The sequence below is a fragment of the Anopheles coluzzii genome, chromosome 2 (genome assembly GCF_943734685.1).
Source record: "Anopheles coluzzii chromosome 2, AcolN3, whole genome shotgun sequence".
In the NCBI taxonomy this organism is placed as follows: Eukaryota; Metazoa; Arthropoda; class Insecta; order Diptera; family Culicidae; genus Anopheles; species Anopheles coluzzii.
In genome coordinates, this window is record NC_064670.1 from 71,390,243 (window position 1) to 71,414,645 (window position 24,403).

A 24,403-nucleotide genomic window follows, 5' to 3' on the forward strand; every position below is an offset into this window, starting at 1 on the left:
CACATCGGTTCATTGCTTTCACTAGCAGTATCATACAGCTCTTGCTATTTACATACGACGTTTGCATTCTATTACAATTTCTCTTATAATTGGGAGGTGGTAGAAGAATAAAGTAGCTCTGACTTTTCAGTACCAGATGAAAGCAGCATGTTTTTCATATCTTGTTTGTTTGCTGTTACGCGTTCGTTTTGCTGTGTTTGTTTATTTGCTGTTGAAGGCATGATTTCACATCGAGAAGCATGTTTTTTTAATCATAGCTTGAACAGATGCAACTATTTTTCTATTAATTCAAACCACTTTGATTGCTGATGCTTCTGTTACAGCTGGATTGTAACACAGCTAGAAGTTAAACAAGGTTAAGCATTCAGTTAATATGTGTCTATTGAAGTAAGCAAGCTAGTTTGTTTTACATTATTACACGTTAATACGATTCTGCCACTAAACCGAACTTGAATATTGGCATTAAAATGATAATCTTGGAAGAAAATAAGGAAGCACAGAAGAAGAATTTTGAGTTAAATGGAAAAAAGTTAAGATATGACATGCAAATTCACTAATAATAGGTAGGAGAATATAAACAACATCGAAGCGCTTGATTACATTATTAATTTCTCTTGTTTGATTTTTGTTTCTATCAAAAGAGTTTTTTTGCATTTTCCTACGTGTCCAAAACTGAAGAGAGTAGTAGTAGTAGTAGCATGTAAGTTATCAATCGTTAAAAACTGCTTCAAGATGGTTTTGAGTACATTTTTATATCTTTCTGTTTTGTCTGTTTTAAAACCAGAATAAAATCTTATGTTCGAAAAAATCTTTAACGTTTCAATGAAAATCTCATAATGCATTTAGAAATTAATTTGAACGAAGCTTCTGAACAGTTTGGTTTTTGTTGGTAAAAGGGAGGCATCAAACGAAGAAACATTTACTACCATGTGTGCAATTACCGGTAAAAATAGGTTAATTCAAATTTACCAATTACTTCCAAATTTACTCTCAACATTGGCATTCTACATTGGACACACTGCAAGCAAATTGATGTAAAAGTCCTTAGCTATCAATTATTACATTTGCATTATCATGTTCAGTCTACTATCTGTTATAAAATTTCACCTAAAATGTGATTGTGATTCTATTGCACATTTACTGTAAAAAATAATTTGATGCATTTGTTTGTTTGCTTGTTTATCTGTGATCTGTGCTTTTTGTTTTGTTTTGAGAATATGATGAGACAACTGCGATTATGATCTGGACGAGGTTTTTTTTTATATTGCTCTACCTTTCCGGCGCAATTTATCAAACGGGCGGATAACTGGGAAGGATTAAATACTTTACCAAAGTAAAATTTACTTGCTCATACAAAATAATTGAAACGATTCTGTTCATTCGGGTGTACTCTGCAGTCAAATTTTCAATAGGATGGACTTGTACCCCTTATGTATTTTCCGTACATTGCATGTTGCTCTCGCTTTCATAGACGGAGGATGGTTTAATTGTCATTGTATTAAAAATATTATTATTCTACACATTAATTGTTTAACACATACGGACTTGTGATAGGAAGGGTTTTTACGAAGACTGAAGTGGACGCTTACATTTCTTGGCTATTTTAACACTGTGTTCATTAAATTTTTGAATCTGCGCAGCGCATTTCAGATATAGTATATCGTTGCAACGTTATATTGTAGTATGGCGTTTAACTGTTTAACCCTGCAACGGCGTACTGCTGACGGAGCTAATAGAAAGGAGGGAATGTCTTGCTACAAGAATCAAGCATTCTTGGCACTTTGTGTACTCTGTTTCCTCTTGTTCGGGAAATTTGTCACCCATTTGTTACAACCGCATTAAAATAAACACAATGTATGCACACCAGCGGGATGCATTGTAATTAAGACATTGTTGCGAAACTACCACTTGGCTAGCTTCGTAAGAAACAAATTTTACACTACTAATTTCGAGTGATTTAACTTCAATTTTTGTATTGCATTATCTTTTGCTACAAGTCTATTCCCACGCAACTGTTCTCTGCTCTTAGAGTGTGCTGCTTTCGATTGAAATGTTTACTTTTATGTTTTGATTGCGTTTTCGTTCAATAGTAAGCACATCCTTGTGTTCAAAAAAAACAAACCATTGCTTATAAGCTATTCATTGTTTTTATCTTTCAGTCGTTGCATAGCTTATTTTCCCTACTGTAAAATTGTAGCGCTGTGTTCCTTGTTTACTTAAAGTACGAACCCAGTTTATCATTAATTTAAAATTCTCTGTGGCTGGCGTAATGCAGATGTTAAAATTTTAGTGAATCTTTTACTTGATGTCAACTCGACCATTACAAAGCAGACATACAAAAAAACCTGACTGGTACAGAAAAAAACATAAGCAAAAGTAACGACATGATAACTTAACAGGAATTTTTAAGTTCCGTTGGTCCAGATGGCAGAATCACTACAACGAAACAAACAATCAAATTAAAAATACATGCTACCTACCCTATCCTACCTCCTAACACCAAAATTTTAAAGAAGTGTTCAATAATGTCCAGTAACATAACTTTATTAAAATATATATTTATTTATGGACTGTAGAAACCAAAGTGCTGAAACAAAACAAAAAGAAACAAGTAAACTGAGAAGATTGTACGGACTGCACAAAAACAAAACACAGTAATATTCAATTAAATGTATACCACCTGCAAAACATTGCATACAATGTACAATTCATTAGTTTATTTCAACATTGCACGGTTGAGTTATGAAGCAGCGGTTATGTATATCGAAACAAATTCTGTCTAAACCTTACTGTTAACACATCGACTACTATCGTTTTGCCATCGCCAACATGGGCCATTGAAAAAAAAAACACAAATTTCAAAAAAAGTGAAATACCAAACATAATTTAATTAGAATTGTGGTAACAAAGCGCAGATAATCTAATTATCTATGATGAATTGGCCAGAGTGTCGTCAGTTTGTGTTTGAATTGAATTGCTAGACAATTTATAATCCAAGAAATTCAAACAAAAAAGGACATGTTTTCTATCCTGTTTGGTATACGAGTTTACGCTACTTAACACGAACTGGGTAGCGTATTTTGATTGTTAGGTTCTTCCTGATTCTGACAAGGCAATCATGGCACATTTATGCCATCGATTTTGCAACGCTCAAAAACATGAAGATCAAATCATTCCCGACAATCGGAGCGTGTTGCATTATTTGGGTTCATGAATTCAAAATCTCATTTCCGGAAAACGTTAGCAACTCCTGCAGTAATTTAAATTTGATACTTAATTCAATTGGTTTACAAATCAAGCTTCATACGATGCTTTTGCATCAATGGATGTTCTTGTAATGCGTAATATTTTTTCCTCGATTACAGAGTGTGGCACTAATATCTCTTTTCGTTTTCTTTCGACGAAATTCCTTACTGCCCCTTTGCTACAATTCCACTTATTAACTCATGTTAAGAAGAAACTAGAAATAAGTTGAACAAATGGCGAGCACATATGCGGCAATGTGTGTGTTTTTGTTGCTTGTTTCGTAAACAATAAGCTCCTTACAAATAACGTGTGTAGTAGCGCTGCTCTTGGTACACTGCTCATTGATATCACTATCACAAGTATTACCGATACGCATGTCATTTCCATCAGCTCAAACCTTCATTCACTGTTTTTTTACTTGTCACTTAACACAACGGACATTTGCTAATTTAACTGTGCTTGCAGTAACGGGCGGTGGCGAACGGTTTCTTTTGTATTTCACGTTTCTGACAATTTATCATAACCTTTGCGCTACTTTTTAATAACCTTATAGATAAAACAATGATTAACCAATTAACTAACGGAACAAACAAAAAGGAACACTAGTCAACTAAATAACCTTTTTTCATTCCCAAGCCATTACACGCGACTGCGCAGTAGATTTAAGACAATTTGCTACTTTTCTCTAAATCAACCGTGAAATTTATTACAAGTTACATTACTGTAATCCTTACCTGTAGCACGAGGGCAACTATATACTGTTACAGGATCAACCTCAATCGAGCATATTAACTATATAGCTTTCTAATGATTTGCGCGGGATCAATGCAATCAAATAAACTCTTGTAGATCTACTGTCATGCTCTTCAACATATTCAATATCATTGCCTCAACATTAAAGATCCTTTGTAAGTTTGTAGATGTTTAAACACATGTTTAAACGATCGTTCAACGCTGAAATTGATAGCTTCACTTTTTAGTGTTCAAAATTGTTCATACTTGACATTATTTTCTCAGACAATGCATGACAAACACATCCTGTACAAGGTGATTGGATTTGCACACAAAAACAATTCGCATTGACATTTAAAAATCCAGACAGTAAATTTCAATCTCAACAATGAGGCATATGAGTATAATCGGATGTGTGTCACTCATTCTAAATACAGTTCATAGAGGAGGAGAATCGGTTGTGAAATTATCAATAAACTTAATAATTCATACAACCCATAACATAAGTATACTACAGCCGTTTTTAGCAAATAAGCAAAAGTATAACGAGAGAGTTGAGAATAAATCGTATTAAAACTGTTCAACAGACAGCTACGTTATTGAATAGAAACTTTAAGAAAATGAATCAAAAAAGAGGAAATTGTAAGAAGATAATTGAACCAATTGCATCGGTTAAACATGTCGATGATTCATAAATGCTAACTTAGTTAACTCGTGATGATTTCGACATTTTGGCTCGTAGTTTCATTCGTAATACGCTCAGTGTGAAGCTGTGCTCAAATCAATACGCCGTCCTAATGCTTGTTCCAAAAACTCTTTAAAAATTACAATGTAAGTTCAAAAACAAAGAGATAATAACACAATGTTGACAGTTTTCCCGCAACATGTACGAAAATGTCTGCTTACGAAGCGATTGATTGATTTATCCCATCAAAATAAATATTGTCTTTTTCAACATACAAAATACGAGCGCTTCATGTGCTTCAACAATCGTCAGTAATTCTCCTGTGGCCTGCACGAGCCGTTAGTTATCGAAGTATCGTAGTCACGTACAAGTAGCTTGATATGAGACAGTTTTTTATGAAGATAGTTAAACCTGAAAGTAGAAATTTCAATTTAATACAATAATGTTTTGAACAATTTCAATAAAAGTGCAAATTATGTTACACAAAAAAATGATGTTGCTACATATTGTACATACCGCTCTTTGTCTTGTTGAAATTTGACGTTTTTAAAACTTCTTTCGTATTCTTTCAGAATTTTCAATTGAATTTCCTGTAAAGAGACCCACTTATTAGGTAAATAAATTGCTATCGTGTTGAAATGAATCTTTAATACCTTGTAGCGTTGTGTATCCTTCGGTTCGTGCGACAGATCATCTTCGTACTGAGCAAACTTTCTTGAAGCATTCTCCAAAACTTCATGCAGCCGCCGGTATTCCTTGTATTCGTTGTCAAATTCAGTCTTGTATCTACGCCGTTGCTCAACTGATGTTATCCTTGTAAATTGGTTTCTAAAAAAATACAAACCATATATTATTAATTTTGCATAATAAGAACGGCAATATTGCATGTCATGCAGCTCTTGCAGTTAGTATATTGAATTTTAATTAAGGAAATTAAGTTCTATCACAGTACAGGTTACATAAAATCGCTTGCTCCCAATATTAGTGCCAATATTCTACATGATTGATTGTTAAGTTAAGTTTGTTAGTGAAATTATGAAACTACACTATAGTTACTGTACATTGGCAAAAGGTCTTAAGCACAGTGAAACATTATTGGATATTTACAGTACGGGTAAATTATTTAAAGAAGATAGCAAGTATTCATATAAATCAACAAAGATACAGCTAAAGGTCAAAGATGTAAAGTGTTGGAAAGGCATAACAGAGATCTCTCTTATAAGATTTTATTAGAAATTGATAGGATGCTTGAAAGCCTTACACAAAATCATCTTCTCCCCCGCCGTTCATCTGCTGCGCACCATCCAGATAGCCAGTATCGAATGGCTCCCGTTCAGCTTCTGCATCACACACCGACGATTCTATCCGTTTCGCAACATCGTTCGATACGAGTGAGTAGCTCAAACTAACACCATCTTCTGATTCCTGGGCATTAGGCGTTAGATTTGGTCTACGATCAAGCCGGTTTTAAAAGAAAAAATGAAAAAAAGAAACGAAAGCACACACAAATCAATCTTAGTGCCCAAGTCACGTCGAAACAACTACTAACGATGATATTGTACTGCAATATCCATAATATGGTTAGATTTGGCTAGAATATGTTAAATGATTAAATAGATTAAACCCAATAAATCGACAAGATACAAGATTAATATCAAACGAATGATGAAGGAATATGGGGTAAAAATAATACCAAACGTTCCAAATGACCATATGCTTCTGCACATTTGGCTCCTTAATATTAAATTTTAACATTAGCTATATATAACATTAACATTCTTTTGAAGATAGCACAAGCGCTTATTCTAACCATATAATTTGATAGGGGTTTAGATAACTTAGGTTCAAAAAACACCATATCAAAAAGCCTAAAATTATACTGCCCACCACATTCTTCATTTCAAGCTGTGAACCATGAAATATAGAAATCAGGTTTAAAATATTTCGCTACATCTTTTTTTTAATTGTCGATTGTAAACCATCTTCAATATTATTTGATAAATCCTTTGCTGTTGATGTCAATAAAAGCCCCGAAACCATCATAGTTTATGAAACAAACAAATCCGTTTCTGTTCAACATTGAATAACCGCAATAATGATTAATTGAATAAGCACCACTGATGTAAAAATGATCCACCATAAATAATATTTTAACAGGGCCACCAAAACAAAAAAACCAACAAATAAAAATGTCCAACGTATAGCAAAGATAAAAAGTGATGGTTTTAAAGTTACCATCACAATAACATGCACGCAGAGAAGCAAGGACATGTACCCTCTATCTCTTTGTACGACCAATAGTTACCCGTAGTAGTGCGACGAACGTATGGAATGATGATGATGATGTTGGTGGTGGTTGTGGTGGTGATGATTTTTGTGATCATCTTGTTCCCTGGATCGTGGATTCATATTGCTACTGTCTCTGGAATCTGTTATACCGCGTCTACTACATAGATAAATCCATTCATATCGAAGATAACACATAGTGAACCGGTACAAATAGGTCCGCATTTCAAACACAATCCCAACCGTTCGATTCAGTACATTGTCATAGTTGACAGAAGTAGAATGATGATACGATGATGCAGACGAAGACATAAAATTCATTTATTTGGTTTTTAATGCCAAGTAGAAGTGGAAAAGAGAAGAAAAAACTCATATATATTTTTCATAATTTGTTAAACAACAGCTTCAGTTTTTCATTTCATATTAAATACAGATGACCCCCGACATACGACTATATTTGGGACGGAAAAAAGGTCTCGAATCAAGTTGTATTTTACCTACACAAAATAACCAGTATGTATTGATTGCATTACAACTATCAGTGAGAAATTTAAAAAAAAAAACAATTTCAGCAAAATGACAAATGTAAACTGTTAAAATGGTCGTAAAAGCTAATCGTCCTAACTTCTTCTTCTGTTTTACGAGAAAGGTTTTATACTGCTATGTTTATTCAAACTTATGTTTGTTTCCCTGTATTTGGAGGCCTTCATTCTCTTGTTTTGACTTCGACTATCTAGATTCTAAATATGTCTTCTCGCCGTAACTCAAGTGGGTCGTATGTCGAAGGTCTCTTGTACAAGCTTATAACGATATGATAGAACACAATTAACAATTTCCTAAACCGAAAAGATGTATAAGACACATTGCATCCCGTAAATAACAAATATTCATTTTTGAACATAAGGATGTAATGGCAAATGGGGATGTTGTCTTCGTTCGAAACGAAAATGTTACCATCGTTCACTTACCTCGTATGATCCGAAGTAGTTTCTTTCTTGTAATGACTGATTCGTTGCTTTTTGGCAGTGGGAGTAGAACCAACTTCTTCACTGCCCGCAAGCACAGCTCGTTTGCTACCCGATTGAGGACTATTCCCGTTATGTGTACTAGAAGGACTCTGACCAGAAGTTGATGAGCCACCGTCTGAGCTAAGAGGAGGCGTCAAGTTTTGTGGCCTCCTCCTGTAAAAGAACCAACCAAACATTATCGTTAATATCCACTCTACGACACCTATTTACACGAATTCACACTATGCCGTACCGTTTTACGGCTTGTCGATCTTGTTCAGAATAAAACGGCCAATCATCCTGTACTTCATTCCATATGTTCCGATGCAGTATAAGAACACCGTCTCGGGTGCTGGATATGGTTTTTAGTATCTGCTGAGTACATTTCATCTCTTCCTTACGGACTCCATCTTTTGTAAAAAAAAAAACAAGAAATGTGAATTTTGATCTAAAATTATTCCAAGGGAACCCAAAACATACCTTGCTGCAGTTTTACAACCAACTCTGGCCGTTTGTATGGCTTCAATGCTAGCATATGAATAAGACGTTCTCTGTGTTTCGAAACAAATATAATTAGTAACATATACATTTTGCATCTCCAATTGTGTCTCATTGATTATTGATAACTTACTTTATGTTGCATTTCATGTAATCTGGATTCGCAGCCTTTGGCCTTCCATTCGCTACCCTACTCTGAGAGTTTCCATTCTCAGACAGCTTCGGTACGTGTTGCTGCTGCGAATTAGGCGGATCATGAACGGTATGCTGATATCCGGGTTTCGCCTGCACAGGAGGCAGTTGAGTTGGTGGTTGTGACTGATGATTGTTTTGTTGAAGCAGATGCTGCGATTGTGGCTGTTGTTGCAGAGGTTGCTGTTGCAGTTGTTGTTGAGACTGTAGTTGTTGTTGGGACGACTGATGCAGACCGTTAGTTTTAGCTAGTTTTGGTGATGTTGCTAGGTTGTTATAACTATTAACACTATTATTAGATGATAGCTGGCTTGCTGCTACGGAGGATGTCTTATTCACAGAATTGTTGCTATAGATAGAATCACGTTTGTTTACAACTGCTGTATTATTACTAGGAATGTTACGGATGGCTGGGTTTTTTAACTTCACTTTACGCCCAATATCTGTTTGATTAGGTTTGATTTCCCTAGTGCTGGAACGATAATAAGTGAATAATAATGCATTATTGATCAAATATTATAGATGCAAATAATTGTCATGAAATTCATTACAAATTATATCACATAAAGTACATTCAATAGTTTCTCTAATTCATGATTTTTCCTAACAATAGGCACCATTTTGGAAATAGTATATTTGTTGGGTTTTAAATCGTGCCGAACCAAATTGTTTGTAAGCAATATTCAACAAAACCTGCCGCTATTTACCATTGACCTACTTTTCAGAATCTTCGGCGATTTTTATTTCTTACTCTGCTTTCCCATCGCCCAAGCTTTTGCGTGTTCACTACACCTGAAGGACAACCGCGTGATGTTAGATAGGTTTATTGTCATGTATATCCCATACGAGAAGAAGAGAGACAACGGTATAATTTTTGTAAGTGAACAAGTATTAGTAAAAAATAACAAAGGTTACTATCGTTGTTGTGCAACAGAACTTAAGTTTTCATTACCTTTAGCAAGGAACAGGATCACGCAGGAAATATGCCATAAACCTAAGTTTATTCACAATTGTATTTGCAATTGTTAAAATATAAGTAACAAGAGTTGGCGGTTGTAACGAATATGTTTTTTAGTAAAACTCTACTAACTGCACGCAGGGCGATATAACATACCACGATGTGCAAATCTAGTATGGGTTTCCCATATACACCAGACTAAGACTGTTCTGCTATGCCCGAATCAACTAGTCACAGATCGTCAATGACCTTGGCGACTAAGAGGAAAAAGAATCCAAAAAATGGTTTTCTGAAAATCTAAACCAAGGGTCTCCAACATTTCTGTTCACAGGCCACATTGCTTAGCAAATAACGTTATTGCGGGCCATCTTGACGTTACCTTTAGCTAATGGGTTAAAGTTTAAATTATGTTTTGATAATAAAATACTAACTGCTTATATTAAATTTCTACAGCTTTATATGACTGATGCTTTTTATTCCCGTTTTTGGAAAGCCAAAATTGAAACTTCAATTAAAGGAATCTACACAATGAACTATTTAACTTAATCTTTGCAAACTCGTTGTAGAACGCATTATAGGCTTTCGAGAGCCACATGCGACTCGCAGGCCATGGTTCGGAGACACATGGATGATGCCGATAAAAAAGAAAATAAAACATTTAAACAAAACAAAATCCACACTCTTCTTTGAGCATAAAAACCATCTGCCTCGGTTGTAAGGTTATAAAAACAAAATTAACTACATTTATGCGTTAGAGAACGTGGGCAGTATTTGCATTTATGCCGAGATTTAATTTAATATTTAAAAGAAAACTAAATTTAACGTACCACTTGTTCTTTTGATTTTCTTCTGCGGCGGCAAGCCTGTGCCTCGTGGTTTCGTAAACATCATCGTTTGCGTGTATCCGCATTTTGTGTGGAATATGGCCCATATTTTGTAGCTGGCCCTGGGCCTGCTGAATGCATTCGATCGAACCAGTGTCAATGTCGGTAATGGAGAAGTTAAACTTCTGTACATTGTTGCCTCCGGAAGGGAACGATAGAAAGCCTTGGCCATTCTGAAGAAACTGTATCGATGGATTGTGGGAAGTACCTAATTTTGCCTGTAATTGAAAGGAAAAAAAACAAACACACATACATACATTAATGTTAAAAGACATTTATTTCTATGGTGAATATGGGAAACCAACGCTAATATTTTTGTATAAGGATATAAAATAATAGCCAGATCCATATAGCTCTTTCTGATACTTTTCCATTTTTTTTAATTCTTTTAAAAGTATAATCTTGTTCTTCTTTGGCACAACAACCGTTGTCGGTCAAGGCCTGCCTGTACCCACTAGTGTAGTGAGCTTGGCTTTCCGTGACTTATTGTTACCATAGCATGATTGTTAGTCCTACGTATGCGGGCACGATCTATTCGGGGCTTGAACCCATGACGGGCATGTTCTTAAGTCGCACGAGTTGACGACTGTAGCACCAGAACGGCCCGAAAACATAATCCCATCACAATAAATATTGTTTTCGAATGTTTTGTCGTATGAAAAGATGAAAAGATGTCGGCAAAAAGTTAAAAACCTCTAGTATAGCATGATCTTCAAATAGTATAATAAAATCTGCATGAAATAGTTAGTGAGTAATATGCTAAAAATTACCAAGTCTGCTCAAAATTCTTCTATTTGGCGTAACGACTTACGCGGACATGCCAGCCTATATAGGTTTTCGAGACTTATTCAATACCACGCAGCCGGATAGTTAAGTCTTTGCTACGGGAGGACGGTCCATTCTAGGCTTGAACCAATGACGACTGTACCACGGGACCGTCCCTGCACAATATTGTTCTGTCGAATTCTACCACTAGTTTAATTGAATATAATAAATGCACAACAAGGCGCTCTAGAGTAGCTGTTTATTAAGTTAGTCATGCTACCAGTAACATAAGTATCAGTAACATACGCGCATAGCACGTTGCAGCGCACGGTTATGATTGCATGAACACTCCAGGCCAGTAAAAAAATAAATAAAGAAAACAACAAACATCAACAACCTTTAATCAAAACAGTGTGTCTTTGAATTTTCATTTGAAGGTTAGGTTGTGTACGCAGTAGCGTCATAATTAAAACTTGTTATTACTTGATGGTCATTATTGCTATGTAACATATTAAGACAAAAAAGTTTTTTTTTTGCTTTCTAGCCATTTATCTATACCTTTACTTAAAATACAGCAAACATAAACAATAAAATTATCACTGCACAACCATTCTATAGGCAGGTGTGAATTCAAGCTTAATATCGTTAAATTGCTAAAATAAATAGCGACAACATATAATAAGAAAATTGTAGAAATGTTATAGTGTTGATTACGCAATTGCAAAATCATAAATTGACATTTTATGAAATTAAAATCGATGTGCATTGCAGCATGTGATCAATTGTTTCTGTGCTTGAGATCGGTTGTTTGTAAGTATTGTGCAATTATTAAACACAACATATAAAACTGATTGCTTTACTATTTATAAAGAATTGACGCCTTCTTAGCGGAGAGAAAAGAATCAATTGTTTAAAGGCATTTTTGATGGGAGAAAGTAATGCAAATGCTATATAGAAAGAACATTAAAAGAGTTCAACAAAGCCGGATATTAGCTGTTATTAAAAATAGTAGTATCAGAATGGATTTTTTTTTAAGGTCACAATTATCAGATTAGATTAGGTTTATTAATACAAAACTCATATAAAAATGCAGTTGGAACGTAGGTGCTCATTATTCTACTGATTAAATACCCGGTGAAACTAATAAACAAGGCAAATAATACATAAAGAGTAAGAAGGTATTTTCTAAAAGGTATAACACACACTGTTCACAGCTGTTGTTTAGACGAAGTTTTTAAATTCATACAATTGACAACAAACGACTCATGGACCCAAAAGCACACTTTCTGCTCCACTGATAACCAACCCGTTATCATACCGATGTTATTGTTAAATACACAAAACGCTTCTAGCTTATCGACACGACGGGCGCTTCAATCTGAAATCCATAACACAACACACTACAACAGTACATAATTGACCGATAACCGCAAGCAGGCAAGTAAGCAAGCAACTAACGATACCATTGATGGTGCATATAAAAATATGATCGGCACGAAAACAACGTACGCAGATATAGGTTTTGCCCCATTTGCAGTAATAGCAGCAATCCGTATCGAGTTCTTGCTTCCGTTACAACACTGTACTATGGAGAACACACAGTTCTGTCTACCGCCTATTTGCTATCATCAGATCAACTTATCGAGGGTTTAATTCAATAACGCATGCTTTTTAGTTGCCATTGAAAATTCGCCCGCATTTTACAATCAAACATATGAGATGAAAGAAAGATTGGACAAATATGACTAAATGCAACAAAACAGTGTTTGGTCATAAGTAATGAAATTTCATTCAAATGATCAACACCTAGGTAAAAGGAGAAAGTTTATAAAATATCATAATCAACTAAATTGTTTCACGTTTGTAATGTCCCAAGATAAGGATTCGCGCATCCTATATTTACGTTACAGTATATTTACGTTCCACACTGTTCACAAATATTTCGCCTGCGGTAATGGTCCTACTGAAGTGAAATGAAGTATAAACAAACCATATGACAGTAAATTTGTTGTTGTTTTAAATAATAAACAGACAAATCTGCACTAAGCCTGAGTTGCCCAAAAGCTGTATTAAACGGATGAAATACTTGGTACTCACTACTGACAGCTAAATATTTGCGGCAAAAATTTTATTACTATCTACAAACGGCCGGTGCTTCTAGTAGCAAAATAGAGTATCCGGAAAAAAGAGCTCAAACCAATAAACGCCTAGTTCAGGTGGGGCCTATTGTAGACGGTCTTTACTAAGAGCTATAAGATACTACTACCACACTACTTATTGGAGAAATTGGATACTTATCAATGATAGAACGGCTTAAATCTAACACAGAACTTTCACCCCTCTTCTGTGCCACCTCTGAAAGCAATTGTATCATGTTTACATTTTTACATTTTTTATTACACACATATATTTCTTTGTGTTATAAGAGTAGTGTAGGGTAATTACCGAAAGCTCCCATTGCCTATTGCCATCTAAACAGAAAAAATCTAGCATCAGACTACTTCATTATTCGGAAGTAGGCGTTGACATGTTCGGTGCTGCCACTTTCGTATCCCTTGGGCTGCAGCTTGGAACATTCTCATCAAAAGGTAAACAAACGGATTTCCAAAAATATGCATGTGTCAACTAGCTTATGTATTAAACCGCTTGGGGAATGATTATTAGCTACTTTTAGGACATTTAAGATTAAAAAATTTAACGCTGCGGCACAGGGTGTAAACAACACAATTGACAACACTACAGAATCGCTGAACTTATCAACGCCTACTTTCGAACAATTCTATATCACGCTGAAAGAGTCTATTATATGCCTGAACAAAACTACAACTTGCTGAACTATATAGTCCTCGAAAACCCTGTAATTGAGCATTATCACAAAAATTTCAATAGAAACATCGTTTTTTTTTTCATCGAATTTATTAACTGGCAGCCCCTGAAAATGAATACAATTATTGCAAAAATGCATCTGCGTACAAATGTATGTTTCACGGAGCTATCAATTCGAATGTAAGTAGTTGCGTCATACATGAAATTAGCTATTTAAAGCGCATTGGAAAGTCAGGTTGGCCAAACTACTAACGAAACACTCTCTCCCATAGCGGAGAAAGTACCAATGATGCAGGCTTTTCAATTCGCAAGGTGACACTAGACATCTCCAAAATCATCTTATTTTAGGTAAGGTTTAGGAGTACACATACATTAGTGGGCATTTGATGCAACAAAATAACCTTCATTATAGAGGAATATAAGTTATACAAATAAAAATGTCACTTCATACGTCCAAAGATACACCAAACTGCAAAAACATCTCCCCACCAGTCTACATCTCTTTCTATTTTTCTCTTCAATTTTATCTTCCTCTCTTAAAAATCATCACTTTCATTTCTCTCTACTACATTCTCAGATAGATATATCCAGAGATACTTCGCGTTCGCTTGAGTGCAATGCAGTCTCCAGGCGATGCTCCACACTAGTGACGGTGCCCTAAGAGACAACGTTCGTAATACGTAATAAACCTTTACCCCGGCAGCACATGGCTTCTTCATGAGAATACGTCATGATTGCTCACACGTTTGTGCTCCACGTTTACGTGATTATGGCGCACTGTGACGCATGACGAGAGTCCTGCGAGAAACCGACTTGTTGCTGTTTCCAGTTCACGAATTATTCTTCTCAGTTCGCTATCATTGCGAATGAGTAATATCGCACTCGTCTGGATTCAACGGAGGATTCGGTTCAAAAACAAACTTTTTGGTTACGGTCCTGCAATATCACCAAATAAATCATTCGATTATTGTCCCATTGCATTGTTGCACCTCCAGAACAAGCATATGCTTCAGCGAATATTAATCTAGTTGGATGCATTTCTTAAGCATTTATCTTCCTGTTGCATACAATCCGCTCTATATTCCTCGATTCAGACGAATGCCGTTCTACATTTACGTTACTCAGCTATCGCTAAGGAAAATTGTATTCGTTTTCAATCCAAAAAGGGTGTTTTGTTTTAAATATCGACAACATAATCCTAAAAAAATAATTCATTTTCTATACATGATTTTTGTTTGGTTTAGTATGAAAACAGAAGAGTTCATCACAATCGCCACCTTACGTCATGAGACGCTGCAGCAAATGAAGCATAACGTAAGCGCCACCGCCGCATCAAATGCACCAAATGCTATACCAGCATAACCTATTGTGTGCTACAGCTCTCTGGCCACATTTTCCGCCCCTTCGACAACTCATCGGCAGAGCAGTGTAATAGCTTTGCAATGTGAAATGTTCCCACTCATCGCCGTATAGTGTTTCCCTGTCTCTCTATAACATCGGGCTTGTTCCTCTTGCCGTTATTCAAAAACCCGTTCGATCGAAACCGATACCAACGAAGGTAGACTTCAAGTTTCCATTCGGCCAAACAAGCTTATGCTTTATGCTGTTCGGCGGTTGAACGTGGTTTACGTGTTACGCAAACGGATTGTGGCTATTGTTGCGATGCAGAAATAGTCCATCGTCTCGATTTCTATTCATCCATACCTGACCACCAGACGCTTCTGTTACACTATGAACAGTAATGCTCACACTTATTCAAGTTGATCATACAAGAAGAAAACTGTACGAAATATCTTATCTCTAAATTATAATTTGTCTCCAATCTATTTTCATTATATATTTTTAGAGGAAATTTACTTTTGCAGTATCATCAAGTTTCGACGTATATATTATTGAATATACCGGATGTACCATCTTTTCCTAACGACCGTGAAGGTAAAATGGTGTAAATTAAATGACACCATTTAGAGCATTATCATGACGAGTACTTCAATGATCAACAACATGATCACTATTGGATCAAAATAAGTAAAATTATTAATTTTGTGCCTAGCAGCTGCAGTATAGTTGATTTAATCTTATAGTGCTGCAACTTAATTAAATAAAGCTAAAATAAATCTTCTTTGTATTCTTTGGAATAAAGTGGATTTGTATTATTCTATTGACCAAATGTAGTTCTTTTACTCCGACATCAAGTCACAATACACAGATAACGTCTGGCATAAATCGCCTCATGGCTTCTAAATTCGGAAATCATTTTTAAAAAACAAAAAAGAGGAACATCCTCAAATGTCGAAGTTTTGCATATAATGTAGAAACAAACACGTACTACACCATCTCACTTCAAATAAGGCGGATGAACGCTGGGTGGTACCTTCAGCAAATAGTTTCTTAGGTTTCATACGAGTATGTAGAACTCCCACAGCTGATAACTCATACACGTATCTGCTTCTGTACGCTACGCACACACACACACACACACTCTGAATATGCAAACGCTCGAGCCCTACGAATTACCCTCTTTTGACAACGTCTGTTGCCCATGTAGATGTCCCTCAATCAACATCATTGTGACCTCCACGCGAAAAAAATCCTTTAAACACAGCACTGCTTTTACCTAGACAGTTGTAAGCAATGTGCCAGCGATCAGTAACTCAACGCATAGCTAGTGCAGTTTAGTGCAGTTTACAATAGTTCTACAATATTGTAAATTTTCGGTTGATATTCATATGTTTGTATAATATCCGTAAGCTATATATAAATATACATACATATATAATTATTTTTAATATGTAATTCGCTCAATCTTGGGCAAAAAACCCCCTTGCGTTAGCTTCCGATGTCTACGATTATCATGCCGTATTCTTTTTCTCCTCCACATATAAGTAATTCCTTTTTCTCGACTGCTTTTTCATAGTTTACGTATATAGTTCCCATTGTGTAAAGTTTGTTTTAAAGGAAATAAGAGAAGAGAGACAATGTTTTTAAGTAAAAACGATCATGACGACCTACGGTATTATTCAATCATTCAATATATTAAACTTACGTTCAATATAATAATTTATGTCCGAATCGTCTGAGTACCCATTGGATAAGGTGCCCTTCCATGGATCATAGAATGAAATGTCTCCCACCCAATATGGATTGTGGCGCCTATTATTAGACAATACGACCTATTTGTACCGTTCCTCCTAAATAAAAAAAAAACCAATCTGTCCCCGACCAATACAATATTTTAGGAAAAGGATAATAGTTTTAATCTTGACATATTATCAAAGAATCAATGATACATATCAATCATACCAATAGCACAGTTTAGCGATGTTAGGCGAGATCTACATTTAGTAAGACTGTTAACTGCCCCACATTTGAATCGCTCCGAAAACAATTCAATGAATATCGCAAGGAAAATGTAGGTACTTTCGGTATTGCACCCGAAAAACAATACATTCGATGTTGGTTACGCGTTGGTGCGAGAACATTTTTTGATCTCACCACCCCATCGTATGCAACGATGAAGGTGACAATTATGATGATGAAGATAATGACGAAGTGGTCCTTGCCAGGTTGTATCTCGTGTGTTAGTCTGCACCGACACCGGTTACACTACCACTACTACTACACCTCAGACATTACCAGCGTATCGCGCCATGACGTCCAATGCCAGAGAGTACGATACATTTACCCGCTACACGTCAGTATGTATGAGCTACAATGAACTCGTTTTGTGTGCGTCTGGCCATCGAAAGAAACGAAGCAGCAACTGTCTAACGGTGTCAAATATTTAGGCCACCACCATCGACCCAGCAGAAGGAGCAAACCTCAATCAAATCATCTTTCAACATGCTTGTTTAAGGTGGCAACAACTTTCCTTTCATCGAGTTCCAAACATCAGTTTAAAAGATGTGCTGATAAATTCGTACAATTAAGACAATCGAACGAACAATAATGTAACTCGAATCTAGTTGTAATATTACTCGAAGCAGGCGAATAAAACTCTTTCTTATTTCAAAATTTTCGTCTAATTTTACAAAGCCCAAGTCGCCAGACTTATTGCATTGTTATACGTTTCCAATTTGACAATTTCATCGTCGACAGTTAGTTGCAGTATAGGGGAGTGTGTAAAATAAAGTTTAATTACGCAACTCTATGAGCAGCGTGCTTTTCATAATGCATACTATCACCCCAAGGGCAGTACGGTAGTACCGCACCCAGTAAAAAAAGTAACCCGGAACCTGTGCGCCGCAAAGTCGTGTATTCAATCGAACCCACCCCAAACGGATTTCAGTGCACACATTTTGCCTTGGTTCGAATACTTTCATTTTCCTCACAATCCGTCAGATTCCGATGGTTCGGTCAGCGGTGAATGTCAAAACTACATTAGAGTGCCACCTCTCCGTCCTACATCAAACCCTTCAGGTGCTCAAGGGTGTATCGATGCTTACCGCTAAAAGTTACCGCACTGTTACAACGTTGTATTAATGATTGAAAGTGCTCAATAATGTTCAACAAAATGTGGTTTTCACTATGTGTGTATATGCGTGTGCGTTATAATACTGAGAATCATAATTTCGACGCTAACTGTATCATGTGTCGTTTCCATCTTTTCTATTTAGTTAACTTGGCTTGTTTAAAATCAACAATGTCTAGTAAAACCTTCAAATGTGGCGTAATTTTTCTATAAAAAATCGCTTCACATTCAAGGGTTGAAAGCCACAAAGCTTAACAAATACAACTGCTAGTTCTACATGAAAGCTTTGAATGTATTTCTTTGAGGGCTATGTCGTGAAGGTAAGAACTAGTCGGTACAAGCAAACTAAAACAACAGCTTCTAGAGCGCTTGTCTAGTATAAAGATCCCAGCTAACTAACGACGACACTGACTTGAAAATGTCAAAATGCCGAAACAAGATCGTTGATAACTTTTCGCATGAATGTTTGTCGTAACGCGTAACGTATTAGCGTAGGAGAATTATCTCCACATTTTAATTCACAGTATGCTGCAAAGCTATTACACATTGTAAAATGATAGATTTAAATCCTTATTCTTGGCAAATGTGCTGTCTGTCTTTACTTTGCCTTCCCCGTGGTATATCAAATAAACTTTTTATGATGCAGACAGAAACATTAAAAGACGGACATGAAGCAATATAAAATTGCAGTTTTGTAGGTAGTCAAACTTAACGACACGTGCAGACAGAAGAGATTCAATTATGTTTCGATATGTTTTATTTATCTGCCACGTGCGACCTGCTCACGCTCTAGGAAATGCATTTCCCAAGCAATCCCCGCATACAGCATCCCAAGTGTGGTGCAACAGATGGACGTGCTTTTGCTTAGAAGTACTGTAACTAACGATTTACAACCGGCATTTTACTACTAACCTGCGTGCGTTGAAACTCTTCAATGGCTCGCAGAGCCGAGTCGGTCAGCTTGACGAAAATCAACTCCTTGTTCTCATCGTTCAGGCTGCCTTGCTGTGACAATCCATAGCTTCCAGCACACAAAGCAGCCATCTTGGCAACGGGGTGCTGCACTCTGTCCAACTGATAACCAGATGGAACCAATGGTGGTGGTCGTAATGGCACTGGGCACAGGTGTGCGTGAAGAATTAGGAAGAGCGACGACTAGGTGCTCGCTCGTGGCAGCAGACGGTGCCTTTTCTGCGTCTTGCAGCCAATGCTGCAGAGGAAAACAATGGTTGCACTACCGCTCAGCAACCTTGCGCCAGGGCAGCATACAGACAAGACAAGGGACGGTCGAAAGAGAACGGCGACTGTATATTTTGTAAATGTATGCGTGTGTGTATATATTATATATATATAGAGTGAGCAATGCAAGGTAGCAGCAACCGTTGTCGTTGTTGTTCTTGTTGTTGGTTGTGTTGTTGTTACTGCTGTTGCTACTGCTGCTGCTGCTACTGCGTGTACTGTTGATGTTGTTGTTGTTGTTGTTGTTGTTGCAAAACAACCACCGTTTATGTCGGTCGGCCAAACCTTCAGCTTCCACAGTACCAACCAACAACAATAGTAGTAGCCGCTCACAACTACACACGAAACCGCACACGGTGTTGTTACTTTGCTGCCAATTTGCTTCTGTAGTGGAATCGTCGCGAAGGCAGCAGCTACGGGCTACGTGACAGCACACCAGTTCACTAATTCTAGCCACTGCGATATGCGCCGTTGCTGATCTTGCTACTGATCACTGGACACTTCTTTTCACTTTCTTAGCTTTTGACACGTTTGACGACCGCAATGCCACATACACCTACACTGTGTGCAATACTACAGGAATTCGCAATATTGCACCCGTATTTCGTCGTTATTTCGATATATTTTGGTGAGCCACCCTTTGCTCTACACACACACACACACGCACACACACACGCGCGCGCACAGCAGCACTACAGTGTGTGCAGTGGTTCGGTGGCTCTATATTACTTCCCCCGTCGTTCACTTTCTGCTCGAAGCAGCAACACACAGCACTCTTTGCCGTTGGAGGTTCCACCGATTTTGCCACGTTAAATTTTCAATGAAATATTTCTTCTTTTTATCTTTTCGTTCAACTCTTTAGCGCTCTCTCGCTCGCGCTCCAACACTCTCGGCAGTGTGCAGCCCAGCTGCTCTCGCTCACTCGCGCACGGGGTCGACCGGAGAGCACGCAAAAAGCACACCGCTCTCGTGTGTGCACGCACGCACACGTACCGTACGCACACAACCCCACGAACAGCACGCGCAGCGCGCACACATACGCACACACTTGTGTATCAAAGCGCGTGCGCGCACCTACTCCTTCGCTCGCTCTTTCGCTCCCTCTCTCGCGCCGCGTAATACGAAAGCTGCACGGTAAAAGGCAACACACCAAGATCTTAGCCTAACGGACACAAACGGAATCTTTTTCGCGTGTAAATATTTCTTTTCTGCGTTTCACACGATGGACGACTAAATATACTTCGCGGTGCCAAAATATGCCACACACTTTATATCAGTTCTATTATCTGCGCCTTTAGTTCCGAGGCCGCACAAACCACTACACTTCTTCGCCAGCAAAGACGCACATTCAAAACCACTGTCAGCCTCGAGAGTGCGGTCTCGAGCAAACCAATCCACTACACTGAATGCACTATGAATCCGGTTTTCCTCCTTCCTACGAAACACAAGACAACACACGCCACCACTGCCTCCTGTGATCAATCCCGTTAAGGTAATAGAGAGAGGATAGTGAGGAGGTGGGGGGGGGGATGGGGAATGGGGGGAGGGTAGAGAGAGATAGGCAGTTCTTACTGTTGCCTTTAGTGTTGTGCTCCACAGTAAATGTTTCGCAATAGTAGACTGATGCAGCTATGGACGACTGGTTGGATTCTTATGAGAGGATATTTTCTCTTAAAACATTTGATCACTTTCTCTCGCTGACTTTGGTCGCAATTCAACTGTCTCGGCGCGGTTCAATATGTTGCAATTGCAATTGGCTCGTGTCTCTATGTACATGCAATTTTTTCAGCAGGGCCGATATGCACTCCACCGCCTGCTCGATGTTTCTGTTACAAAATGGAAAGGGTTTTCCATTAGCAGGGCTGCGATACGTTGACAAAAACGAGCGTAAACACGTTTCAGTACAAGTATCGAAGAACTGTGGCGGGTTTGGGTTATGCTATTGTTATTGTTCAATTTTCCATCCTCTTTTGATTTGATTTTACAACTGGGAGCCGCTACGCTTTGCTAAGGCCAACAATAACAAGCAGCATAACATTGTGTATAAAGAGTACGAATGTAAAACGGACGACACCGATTTCATACGTTCGAGTAATTACGATTACATATGGAACATTAAAACTGAGACTCAGTAGCAGTAAAAAAAAGAAGTGGTAGAAATCCATCACAAAACCATTATTTCAATTCCGATTCCCAATCTATCGTGCGCGTGTAAACTTGAATGAGCAAAAAACCTTTTCAATGGCATCGTGGCAACTATTCCATTCTATGCGCAAAAACTATCTCACCTTGACCCACTCTACAGCAAATGATGAAGAATGCCGGCCATACTGTAGCTCATATATTCTTCTGCGATTATATTTTACATTTTGCTAGGCTATTAGATTTTAAAGAAAAAAAAGGCCGTGAAGCACATTCAACGGTAGCGCGGTATTTAAAAAAAAATACCGTGTCACATTTACCTATTGTATGTTAGCAAAGGAAGTGTGCTAGGGAGCAACGTTCTCCGTTGAAATTTTTGTCAATATATTCCCTCTTTCTTATTGTTGATAGAAGAAGGACCAACCACTGTAGTGCAAAGAAACATTGCGTCGCATAATCATCAAGCACTGGCGCACACACGAAGGGGTACGCATCTGCCACACAGCTCCTTGGCTCACATCACAAAGTGCACACACTGGGACAGGGGAGACTTTAAACGCTTCTTTTACTTTTTCAACGATGTTTGATCGTTTGAAAGCCAGCTCTTTCTTTTCTGATCCAGCCTTGAGCCGAAAAAGTAGCACTGCCATGTGTATTAGGGGTCAGCTCTTGTCCACGCATACATCCTAGGTGATTGTGTGTGCTCATCCGCCACATTGAACGTACACCGCTGGCAAACCTCTTTCTATCCATATGGGTGAAATAGAATTACCTTTTTTATCTTTCCTTCTATCTTTGTGTCCGGCTGGCCTAGCAAGAATAAAATCGACACCACACACGAAAAGGCAACAAGAAAAAAACTAATGTAACCTGCAGGTCACACTGATTGGATGGTGTACCGTGCTGTTGTTCACAAATACAGAGGCGATCTTGCACACATGTTGAGCTCGCATATTTGCGCATACGTTCGAATGCACGATGAAAAAACACCGATCCAAACGAACTAAACACACCAACCGACCGAAACGACACACCGACCACTACGGGGCGATAGGAGAGAGAGACTTGGACACGCACGCACACGACATTAGACAAGCAGGCGAAGGAAGAAAGAAAAAAAAACCTCTCGCCTGATCTACCAGATGTGGAGACCAAGGGACACTAGATTGACTGAGACGATTCAAGGCACGATACCGTACCTGCTGGATTTCCTCACTTTTCAATAATTCGTAATGAGTCTGATCTGAGTCTGCCACGGTAGCCCTACCCCTACCCCTGCGTACATGCTTCCCCTGCTTCCCTTCCCATTTCGTGGGCCTGCAACGTTACTCATCGTGATCACTTTGTCTGGCTCGCTGCTTCTCGCTCCCTCTTACATCACACTGGCTCGTGGCATTCCCCTTCGCCAGCAGATTGCCAAAAATTGCTGCAATCCAAGGGCCAATGACAGCGGAACGAGAATAGTTTAGCCGTATGCCGCTGCACCTATTCTATATACCATTTCTACCCAGCTGTGAAACGTGTGATCTACTTATGCTACCCACTCTTTGTCTATTTGCTAACCTACACTGCAGCCAACAGCCTGTTGAAGGATATGTTAATCTTATCCATTAGCCGTCGCTCACGGGCCCGCTACAAATTACTACTGTCGGTCCGCATTACATTCTCCATTACCACGGAGAGTGCTTGAAATTCGCACTGCAAACTCACTATTGGCTGGGGAAAATTGGTGACGAGGAATTATGCACAAAACCCTTCCTGATAAGGTTTTGTAATGGATTTTCACACTCTTCTGGTTCACTGCTTTCGCGCACTCGAATCTACCCGCTACACACAATGAGGCCACACACACTTTCTCGCTTTCTGGTGACGACGACGACGACGACGACGACGACGGCGAAGCAACGACTCGTCGAAAAGGTGAGAGCGATCCTGCCACTGACGTCCAAAATCTCCTACATTCACTCCTTCCCACCTTTCCACGTACCTTTCCGTAGCGCGCACTGTGTGTTTCAGAACATTTGTTCTTCCACACCACACGCCTTTGGCTTTCCACGAGTTCCAGCAGCGATGTTAGCACTTTTTGTAGTTAGCTTCAGAGAGATTACAATATGTCTTGAGGTATCTAAAACATCCTAAAAACGCTTTTAAAATAAACCTTTTGACACCTTGTCACTTTGTGCACAGTACAGCGCACAAAAAGTTACACATGCCCTCAAACGTAAAATGTCATCAATAAAACATGATGTCTAACATATGTACATTTGAATCGTTCAATTAAAAAAATAAAAAAGACTTAATAAAAGGCTTTTTTATTACAATGGATATTAGATAGTACTCACGGTTGTACACGAACGGCGGACGATGCCATGCACAATTGCTATGGTGTGTTTTTTTGTATCCATCTGTTTCTGCATACCCGTCACAACAAACTCTACTGTGTGTGCGTGTATCGAAATGTCTGTCAAAATT

General features: G+C 38.0%; 1 protein-coding gene and 1 long non-coding RNA gene across 16 annotated transcripts; one reads left to right on the forward strand and one right to left on the reverse strand.

Moving 5' to 3' along the window:
* Positions 1 to 2,660: 2,660 nt before the first annotated feature.
* Positions 2,661 to 24,027, reverse strand: LOC120953606 (RNA polymerase II elongation factor Ell). Of its 15 annotated transcripts, none has more exons than XM_040373727.2 (13): positions 23,642 to 23,778; positions 21,362 to 21,615; positions 19,463 to 21,224; positions 10,432 to 10,706; positions 8,588 to 9,118; positions 8,437 to 8,507; positions 8,210 to 8,366; positions 7,918 to 8,130; positions 6,969 to 7,109; positions 5,925 to 6,113; positions 5,317 to 5,491; positions 5,180 to 5,253; positions 2,661 to 5,074 (listed from the first exon to the last, which is right to left on the reverse strand). In XM_040373727.2, the coding sequence occupies exons 3-13, from the start codon at positions 19,592 to 19,594 to the stop codon at positions 4,972 to 4,974; spliced, it is 2,061 nt and encodes a 686-aa protein (XP_040229661.1). In that variant the 5' UTR covers positions 19,595 to 21,224; positions 21,362 to 21,615; positions 23,642 to 23,778; the 3' UTR covers positions 2,661 to 4,971. The 15 variants fall into 15 exon arrangements, with proteins under 15 accessions (XP_040229661.1, XP_040229656.1, XP_040229664.1 ...); XM_040373722.2 differs by having other exon boundaries at positions 19,463 to 21,254; XM_040373730.2 differs by lacking the exons at positions 21,362 to 21,615; positions 23,642 to 23,778 and adding an exon at positions 23,919 to 24,027.
* Positions 23,760 to 24,178, forward strand: LOC120953609 (uncharacterized). The gene is made up of 2 exons (XR_005751387.2): positions 23,760 to 23,851; positions 23,929 to 24,178. It is a non-coding gene; the product is annotated as an uncharacterized LOC120953609 (long non-coding RNA).
* Positions 24,179 to 24,403: the final 225 nt, after the last annotated feature.

Coding starts and splice junctions, on each gene's coding strand:
- LOC120953606 (XM_040373730.2), bottom strand. CDS start 19,594: ATGGCTGCTTTGTGTGCTGGAAGCTATGGATTGTCACAGCAAGGCAGC. Junction 8,508..8,587: donor TACATGAAATGCAACATAAA/GTAAGTTATCAA, acceptor TTCGAAACACAG/AGAACGTCTTATTCATATGC. Junction 5,492..5,924: donor GGGGGAGAAGATGATTTTGT/GTAAGGCTTTCA, acceptor GTATTTTTTTAG/AAACCAATTTACAAGGATAA.